Source organism: Phocoena sinus, chromosome 7 (assembly GCF_008692025.1).
Source record: "Phocoena sinus isolate mPhoSin1 chromosome 7, mPhoSin1.pri, whole genome shotgun sequence".
Taxonomy (NCBI): Eukaryota; Metazoa; Chordata; class Mammalia; order Artiodactyla; family Phocoenidae; genus Phocoena; species Phocoena sinus.
The window spans coordinates 15,144,447-15,154,816 of NC_045769.1; the positions used below are offsets into that span (position 1 = coordinate 15,144,447).

General features: G+C 45.9%; 1 protein-coding gene across 1 annotated transcript; it reads right to left on the reverse strand.

Annotated features, from left to right (window-relative positions):
• Positions 1-5,956: 5,956 nt before the first annotated feature.
• Positions 5,957-9,333, reverse strand: KCNE4 (potassium voltage-gated channel subfamily E regulatory subunit 4). The gene is given in 2 exon segments (XM_032638568.1): positions 5,957-8,504; positions 9,064-9,333. Coding segments are annotated over 2 exon segments (666 nt in total). The 5' UTR covers positions 9,204-9,333; the 3' UTR covers positions 5,957-7,978.
• Between the last annotated feature and the right edge of the window lie 1,037 nt (positions 9,334-10,370).

Below are 10,370 nucleotides of genomic sequence, written 5' to 3' on the forward strand. Positions count from 1 at the left end.
TTTATGTAAGCACAGCTCTGCTCGTGTTATCTTTTCCTCTTTCAACATTTCTCTGGTCCTCAGTATTTTCCTGATTAAAGAAATACTTTGGGGGTAAATAATGACCATGTTGATGGAAAGAGGTTACAGAGAGGGCCTGGAATATAAGGTAAAGGATAGACACATCGGTAGAAATGTAAGTTGGGGGACAGGTTTACGAGGAAAGGTAGTGAGTTTGAGTTTCGACGACAGGAATTTGAAGTGCTCATGGGACATCAGGTGAATAGAGCCACAGGCATTGGTGCCCATGAGAGATGTCTAGGCTAGAACTGAATGAGTGAGACTTGGAGAGAGAGAGAGACAGTAGAGCAGGTTGTCCGTGGCATCAACTCTGTAACCGGATTGCTGGGCTCAAATCCCAGTTCTGCTGCTCACTCTGTGAACCTTCTCAATGTTCTCAATCTCTCTATGCCTCACTTTTCTCACTTTTAGAATGGGCTTAAAAATCCCTACATCTTAAATTTTCATGAGAATTAAATATCGTGAGAACAATGACCGGCACTCGGTAAGCACTAGACAGGTGGTTGTTATAATGATTTACATATTAGTTGAAGATTTGAGAGTGAATGAGATCCCCCAAGGAGAAAACATGATACAAAGAAAAGAACATGATAAGAGAGACTCCTGAGGAATTCCAGCGCACACTAGGTACTAACCGCAAAATAATAACATATGGTTCTGGCTCTCACAAGGTGTATAATCCTGTGGGAAAGAGTATAAATTCCGCTGTAACTGAGGCATGAGGATAGTTTGATGGGAATATAAAAAGAAGAAAATTTTGAAAAAGAAACAGAACCTCTCTATCCAAGCACCATGTCCCTTTCTTTGGGAGAAGTTCTAAGTGAAAAAGGAAGATCGAGATGAGCGAGAAATCATTCCTTCCGTATCAGGGCGAAGAATATAAAAATAATCATCAGTGAGGTGTCTATTGGTTTCTGCATCGTGTGCAGCCCCAATCTGGAGCTGGACTTTCAGGCTTTACCTGCAAGGATCATTGCCAGGAACCTAGGCGCACCAGTCCTGGGAACACTATGCACTGGGGGCCTGCCAGTGACCCGCTCTGGCGCTGGAGCTAAGCCAAAACATGCAAAAAATAAAACCGAAAGCCAAACTCCATTCAGCTGTGTGCAGGACAATTACATTCAACCCTGTTTGATTATTTCCCTCCTCCTATTTACAGCTTCTTCCCTTTCATGAAAGTTTCCATTAATGTCGCATTGCACTGCTTTGGGGGAATGTGTTTACTTCTGCCTGCTCAGATCCATCCTTCCACAAAGGGAGGAAGTGCCAGGAAAAAAGAAGCTGCTTCTCAGCAGGGGTTGTGGGACCGGTAAATAGAGGCAGTACCAGTGACTCAGTGCTACTCATAGAAGAGCAAGTTGAGGAGCTCAAGGGAGAAGACCCTCTAGGTATTTTGTTTTCACTAAGCCATGGCAAAGGCCTCCATGGCCATACCCACCATGGGGGTTAGAACCAACCATTAGGAGACCTGGGTTGTAACCCCACTTCTGCTCCTGTCTCCCCCTGTGACTTTGAACACGTCACTTAACTACTAGGAGTCTAAATTTCCCCATCATTAAACATAGGGGATGGGTTAGAGAATCTAGAAGTCACCTTCCATCATTCTGTCTCTTTAATATGATCATACTCTGTATTAATCTGATGGGGAAAGTTATGCTGAAACTGCAAGGAACCCCAAAGTCTCAGTATTTACCAAAACTTAGATTATTGCTGCTTCCTGTAAAGCCAGCTGTAAGTTTGGGCAACTCCCCAGAGCAATTGACTTCTATGCAGTAACTCACTCTTCCAGGCTGACACAGGCTTTACCTATTATTCATACCATCTGGAACATATGGTCTCATTGATAACATGCAGGTAAAGAGGGCACCTAGAGAATCATATATGGGCTTTTCCCTGACTCAGCTCACACGTGACGTACATCACTTCCACTCAGTTTATGTCAAGCAGAATGAGTTACATCCCTGCTCTACCCCTGGTGGTAGGGGAAGAGGGACAAGAGAAGGGGTTGAGAAGTGGAAATTTCTGTGTTCTCAGAAGGGGAGAAGAACTGGATATTGATGAATGCTAGTGATGTCTACATACAGCCTCCTATCCAAGACAAAGAGATTAGTGTCCCTATAAGAAGACTTTGTATTTTTCCAGCTGCTTCCTAAGCAGTTCTGACAATGTTTTGAAGTCAGGAGGGAAGATATTACTATCTCCATTTTACTAGTCAGGAAACATGAAATGTGTCCAGAAGGTTGAGCAACATGTGTAATGTCACAGAGTCGCCGAATGCCTGGGACGGGACTAGATTCTGAGTCTCTCTGCTTCCTAGTGATTTAAAGAACACCAGATTGTATATCAAAAGACCTTCATTGGAACCCTGATCATTCATTACATTGACCTACAACTTCCTTGAGCCTAAAATTTCATACGTACATTAAGAGTATTAGAGACCTAGCTCAGAGTTTCCTTGGGACGATTAAATAAGATCATCAAGGGGGAAGCACCCATCACAGAGCAAAGCAAATATTAGGTAAACAGTATATTTTGTCCATTTAATAACACCACTGTGCCCTCAAACTGTTCAAAGATACAAGCTGTGTATTCTGACATCCAGAAGACCCTGCACACAGAAATTCTCAACTAATGTTATAAATTAACCAGAATCAGAGGTATTTTTATTGGAACTTGTCTACATGGAAACTATGACCTCTTGGGGGACTGGGCAGGTGTTGCATTTTCCCCAGCATCTAGTGAAGTACCTAGAAGAAAGTAGAAGCTTAAAGCACAGGATTGTAACAACTGGGTGAAGTATATGCTTGGCACGTAGTAAGAGCTTATTATGCATTGTGGTTACTCGGTTTTTCCTTCCTTTTGTGTAATGCAAGGAAGTGAGAGGGGATAACAGGGAGGGAGGTTGGGAAAAGAGATGTTATGGACTGAATATTTGTGTCCCCCCAACATTCATATGTTGAATCTAGTCCCTAGTGTGATGGAATTTGGAGATAGGGCCTTTGAAGGTCATTAGGTCATGAAGGTGGAGCCCTCATGAATGAGATTAGTGCTCTTACAAGAAGAGGCCAGAGAGCTAGCTTGCTCTCCTTTGGCCACATGAGGACACAATTAGAAGTCAGCCACCTGCAGACCAGAAGAGGGTCCTCACCAGAGCACATCCATGCTAGCACTTCCAGAACTGTGAGAAATAAATTTCTGCTGTCTCTCCACCAACCAGAATATGGTACTTTGTTACAGCAGCCAGAATTGACCAAGACGAGAGAGAACTTGTCATTCACTATCTCGGAACAGGGGGTGAAAACCATTAAGGACAGAAAAATGTATAGCTACTTATGTGAAGGACTCTTTGACCATGTTTCTTAGCAAAAAAAAAAATTCAACGTAAGAAAATAAATTCCTAGAGTTGGGAGAACAAACTCTTGCCCCATATTGAATGGAGCACGGGAAGTGCAAGGAGAATGATGGGTGATGGGGCTGTGCAGGGTGGTGTGTGTGTGTGTGTGTGTGTGTCTGTTCTCCCTGCGTCCCCTCCTCCGTGCCATGAATGGAGGCTGCTGCCGGCTCAAAGCTTGCTGTCTGAGTCAAGGACCAAATCCCAACTTCATAAAGTCGCCGTAATGATTCAGTGCCATGTGGCCTTCACGTGGGCTCCTTCAAACAAGTGACCTTGGCTGGCTATCTCCATGGTAACAGCTCACATCCCAAACTGTTCCTTCCTATGTGGGAGGAAACATTTCAGAAATGAGGAAAGGCAGAACTGAACAGTGGTTTTTCTCTCTTATGACCCTTCTCCTCTGGCAAATTGTGTCCTTTCCCTGAACATCACTGTCTCCTGAGGAAACCGTGCACAGAAGAGGAGGTTTCAGCAACTTTATTTGCAGTGTATGCCCAGGATACATTTTTAAAAGGAGGAGCCTGGAGCTGCTTTTCCGTTAGTTCCTTTTAAGTTTCATGCTGTGTTCAGCATTGCTCAGGATGCTTTTCATTAGCAGCTCCCCAAAGAGGAAGGCCTACATGTCCTCCTGTTGAAAGACAGAGCCTGCATGTCAGAGAGGATGGGTACCTTCCCCGGAGCTACAGAGCAACATGGCAGCCTCTACTGAAGCTCCACTTCCGCCCTGCCTTCCTGTGGTCCAGCCCCTGCCTGAGTCACCATCCTGGTTAGTCAGCTGACATGGGTCTCTCCAGCCCTAGACTCCACCTCCTGTCCCATGACCCATGATACTCCCTGTGATTTCCTCCAACAGGGTGCCTGGATTCTGGGTGAAATGATTAAGTAAATGTATGCTCTCAAACGAGAGAATTCATTACATTGTAAGCTCAATGTTCTGTCTGTTCCACTATGTCTAGGATCAGAGCAGCGTTTTATAGGATGATAAATGACCCTTCTTCAGCTGAGCCCTGAAAGTGCATGCCTGACCACAAAACCCTCCAGTTGCAGCTCTCAAATGTACCATGGGGTCTACTTTCCAACCAGAATCACAGGCCAAGAGCACTCACTCCTTGGCCCAGCTTCAGCCTTTCCTGGTAGTTTTGATCCCATGACTCTGCCCATGAAAGAAATCTTTTTCTCTGCAGCATCCCTGCCTGACTTTGACGTACAAAGGTGTAATTAGAACAGCATGGAGCAAGCAGGACGATCCATTTACCTCATCCCTAACATTTAAGTGCTTTAAAATATGGTTCTAATATCCTAGGTGCATGGGGCCAAATTCCCTTCTCAGTTTCTCACATGCATGAGTAAATCCACACAGACTAAACCCCTTGGGCCTTAGGTTCTGCTTAGAAGTTTTTTTTTTGTTTTTTTTTTTGTTTTTTGTTTTTTTTTAAGAAAACAAATATTCCGTTAAAACGACATAGTGTACTCTGCATATTTTTAGGACAATTAGAGTTTAGAATTCCCTTTTCCTCCGCCCATGGTAAAAAGTTTTTTCCTTAACTATTTCCTCCCCCAGAATGACATTGAGCCGGGATAAATTGAAGAGCTTCCTTGTCTTTTAAAATAATCTTCTCATCTTACACTGTCAAAGTACCAACTGGTGGATTGAGATGCTTGATATGGGAAGCATCCAGGCTCCCCTGTACCTTTGCCAGATAAATCCTTTAGGGAGACAGTTATTTGTGAACCTAAGGGAAACATTTACTTCAAACAGGAAAACCAAACACACAGGAAACGGAGAAACATAAACGTCAGGCCACTGTCTACCATCTGCTTAATTCCAAATGGGTCACCGGTTTGGGTAATTTTTCTTTGGCGTTTCCAACTGTGCAAATAAAATCTTAAAGGAAACAGGCTGGCTGTGCTCAGAGCTATAGCAAGACCAGGGGGAGGAACCTAGACAGTCAGTCTTCATGTGGAGGTGACGGTGAGAGGAGAGAGGGCCCGCCTTAACTCATGGCCTGTGTGCTTAGGTACGTTCGTAAGCTTGTGTGTACACAAAAATCTCCCTCCCCATTATGTATATGTGTATACGAATGTATATACAACATCTATATACAGCAGTTCCCTGCCCATCAGTCTGTGCCGCTGTGGCCACGTATGGATAATATTTGTCCAGGCAACATGTAAATCAAAGGTTTTCTTGCAACCAAATTTGGAGGAACATCTTCACAACAGTTGCCATGTCACTGCATGTTCACCCCACGGCCACCAAATTTTAAAACAGAAGTGGACGTAAGACCTATGTACAGCTTATTTTTTATTCATTGCAAAGCATATCAAAGGAAGGAAGAACCTAGCCCTGCTCACTTTATGATTTAGGCAGAAATAAGATACGCCTTCATGGGAGTCTGACTTGGAAGATGACCCAGATTCAGAGATGGCTTGGAAAAATGCATCTGGGTTGTCTTCGAAATTAGGAGTTATATTGACGGATCAAAGAAAACTCATAACTTCCTAGGGAAAATGTGTTTATTTAAATTAAAAAATACTGTGAAAATTACAAACTGTTAAATACAGAAGACAATTTTGTACAACTTAATAGAATAAGAAGGAAGTATATACATCACTTTTTAATAGGCGCAGATAGACTTGCACCAAACTTCAGGATTAAGCAATGGAAAATGTGACAACGCACATGTCCATCGCAGTAAAGTTTCAGAATTCAAGTGATTCCAGGCAAGGGGCCAAACTTAACTTGGCTTCTTTCACCTTAAACAGCCCCCTTTGGAGTAAATCCACACTCTGAATTTTAAAGTGAACGGGGGACCTTTTTTCCCCCAAACATAAATTTCCTCTAGCACTGTGTTAAGGCGAACTGATAAACCAGCTCCTACACTGTTAACCCTTCCATGGGAACAGTAGTTATTGCTGTCTCCAATCCAGGGAGAGCGTATTAAAAAAAAAAAAAAAAAAAAAAAGTTTCTGTTTTTACTAGAATTAAATTTGACCTTTTGGTGTGTTTCTCTTCTGCCTTGTCTTCAAGGGCCTAAAGAGTCTACTGCAAAGCGACTGACCACAGGAATACAGGGAAACATTACCAAGCATTCCTGAGCATTTTCTCTTAGATGTCTCATTCCCTTAACTGGAGCGTTAATAGTCCACTCCCCAGACAGCCCTGCAGAGTAAAATGTGGTATCTGCCTCTTTGATTCACTGCTGGGAAAGTGACGGCAGGGATTGGTTAGTGATTCACCCTGGATTTCCCAGCTACATGTGTTCTCCGTCTCCAACTGCCCCTTTAAGTAAGCAGATCCTTTTTCAGACTAACTGGCCAAGGGGGAAATATTTTGTCCAAACTTCCTCACACCAGGCCATGTAGGATTTATCACAGAGTCTTAAAATCTAAAGACATCCTCCCAGCCCTCTGGGGATCTAGATCATCAGGAATCTCAGGAAGGCAGTAAGCCTCTGGATGACATGCCCAGGACCACACAGCAAATCAGATTCGGGGCTTGGTATTAAGAAACAGAGAACTTGGACCCCAGCTCTGCACAATCTCACCGGAGTATGCCCTTCTAAGTCTCAGCTACGTGAAGAAATGCCATGTTGTGGAGGCCCACATTATATCCTCTCCCAGCTCAGAAAACTGGGCTGGGAAAAAAAAAAAAGCAGCAGCGGAGCTAACGGTTTGGGTTTGTTCAACCTCACCATCACCCCTTCTGGAAAGATTGGGAAGCTTCCCTGCATGGTCATGCGGAGTGCAGGTTAGATTCTGGGGAAGCCCTTCCAAGCAAAAAAGATGTCATGTCAGCATGGGATGCTGGATGGTCCCAGATCAGAGTTCAAAGTCACAGGTTAGACAAAGGGTCAAAATAGCAGATTAGTTTTATAATCCCAGCCAACGTTAACAGGTTTAAAAATTGCCTATTGTTTCCTTACAGAATGCAAATGGACCAGATTCAGATCTCCAGCTCCCTCCCATCAAAAGTCCTCCGTCAAATATCCCCCCTCTAACCCAAAAGACCTCTAAAAGAAGCTCTGTAACCCCAGGGGGAACTAAAGCCACAGGTTCACATTAGAGGTACTTACAGCCAATCAGATGTAGAAGAACAAAGCTCTAGGCAAATTGTCAAATGGAAACTAGTCCCTCAGGATGCCCTAGGCATTTGGCAGCCCTGGGAGTGGGCAGATGTTGCAGGTGTAACCCAGGGCATCCCGTGAGGAGACAACCGCAAGCACATCGACCTGCCGAATTCTGCACAGGAACCCCGACCCCCAGATCCCAAGGAAAGGTACACACTGCGCATCTTCAGGGCTGTTTCAGCCGCCCGTCCACACCACAGGCGCGTCGTGGACTGCGGGCTGCTGCTGGCTCCGCCTGAGACTTGTCCCCCACCCCCCACCCCCATTCAGGGGCTTGCCGAGGATCTCCTGAAAGCGGCAGTTGCCCTGCAAAGGTGAAACCAGACGCGAAAAGTGCCCTTCCTCGCTCTAAGGGTGCTGGCTGATGGGGCCTCCTCCAGAGGTCCCGGGGGTGCTAGGAGTTCTGGTGGATGTTCTCCGAGGAGCCTTCGCTGCTTTCGTTGAGGGGCGTCTCCGAAGTCTCCTCCAGCTCGTCGTCCGCCGCCTCCTCCTGGATGGTGAGGTGCACGTCGGGCGAGGAGGACTCGGAACTCACGCTGTCTCCTTCCACGGAGCAGAGGGTGCAGGACAGGGCGGGCGCCACGCTCTCCTGCAGCACGTTCAGTACCATGGGCACCTGCACCGACCTCAGGCCGGACGTGGTGGGCAGCGGCTTCATGGCCTCCCCCCAGAGCCTCTCTTCGTCTTTGTACAGCAGCAGGAGGCTGGATTTCTTCTCCCGCCTCTTGGATTTCACGTAGCCCAGCATGATTCCAATCAAGAAAATGCCGTAGAAGGACATGACCACCAGAACGTAGAAGTATTCGTTGCCGTTGCCGTTGCCGCTGCCGCTGCCCGGCACATGGGACTCGAGGGGGCCGCTGGGGGCTGCGGTGCTGGCATGCGTGCTGTTCAGAGGCTCCATCTTCAGCATTGAAGCTCTGCTCACACAGCCAGGGTCTGGGGAGAAACGTGCAGGTTAGAACTCTCCCACGGGGCGGCCACAGCACAGGGAGGAAGGAGGGCGAGCACGAGATTTGTGGAACTGCAATATCAAAAAAGCGTAAAGCTGCGAGGAGAAATAGCTGCAAGAGGTCCCACCAAACAGTTAACAGGGGTCAGCTGTGAGGAGCTGCGGTGCGTGCGGACACGGGGAGGTGGGAGGGGATGAGAGGAAGACTTTTAGTTTTCGTGTATACATGTCCATCATATTTTTATTTCATAAAGGGAGCATGTAAAAAGCTTCGCTTTTATCATTTTAAAAGAAAAAAAATCAGTGTAAGACAAGGGTGCATAGAGAAAAGAAATAACGTCTTAATCACGGGGAAACTTTTTGAACTGACTGAGCAGGAAAAAATGTTTGCATTTTGCTTTCAAACGTGAAACTATTTTTAATTCAGGACAAACTTTCCTTAGGGAAAAAAGAAAGGAAAAGAAAACGGCATCTACACATTGCTAGAAATATCCTTTCATTATGTTTCCGAAGCAAAGCAGCGTTGCTAACTTACCAAGGGCTGGCAAATTTGTCCCAAGTCCTGAATTCCTAGATCATCAAGTCCAAGAGACTTCTTGCTCCGTGTGCGGCTCGGCGCTCTGACAGTTCCGCTGCGGCCCTTGGGATATACAGTCAAGAAATACATCGTCACGTGTTCAGGGAGGAAAATTTACAAGAGGTTGGTCGTGGCAGAGTGAACAGTGAACTCACAGCACGGCAGTTCAACTCACTGAACTTTGCAGCTGTGAACAGAAAAAGACTGGGAAGCAGGAACAGCTTCCCACCCTGCCAGCACCCAGCCAAAGTTTTCAGGTGGCCATGAAAAAGGAGAAAACAATGTACCCAGCTGGAACTGTTCCCCCAAAGTCCACTCTCATTGAAAATTAGATCACGCTTCATCTCTCTCTTGGGGAATAACCATGATGTCTCTCAAGGTTTTCAGAGACAGACAAATACCATAATCTAGATAAAAGATAGTTGCAAGCAAGCGCAGGATTTACTGTCAGGGAACCAGGGCTTAAGTTTCAGCTCTTCCGCTGACTATGCAAATGTAATAAATCCTCACTGAACCTTTCCTTACCTCAGGTTCCTGATCTGTGAAACTGTTGGACGTAGGGGGCTTCAAAATGTAGAATTATATGAACTGTGCGAGCTTTTGAGTCCCTGTCAGCTTAATCATTCTAAGATTTAAGGCTGGTGAGTGTGGGTTAGCCCTTTAAAAACACAGAGAGATTCTACCTGTCTTCTGCATCATAATCTCCTAACGCTCATAAATCTATTCTTTTAACAATAATAGATATATATCTTCCAGATGCTTTCCAATAGTCTGTGTGAAGTGGAAACAGGTTACAGCGCAAGATACTGCAGGCAAATTTTTCTCCAGTTCTACGACGCATAACTGCTCCTCCGGGGCATCACACAGAGACATTCACACATCTCTCTGCTGTCAGGGGAGGAGCAGGGATTCTTCTGGTGAAGCAACTGAGCACAGTTCAAGCTTTTAAAACCTAGCAGACCCTGTGTTAAAAAGGTCACAGAGATCAAAACTGGTGAAGGCAGGGCTCCACTGGTGGCGCAGTGGTTGAGAGTCCGCCTGCCGATGCAGGGGACGTGGGTTTGTGCCCCGGTCTGGGAAGATCCCACATGCCGGGGAGCGGCTGGGCCCGTGAGCCATGGCCGCTGAGCCTGCGCATCCGGAACCTGTGCTCCGCAGCGGGAGAGGCCACAGCAGTGAGAGGCCCGCGAACCGCAAAAAAAAAAAATGGCGAAGGGATTGAAGACTTTGGTGTCAGTCCGTCTGCTGCCCGGGATG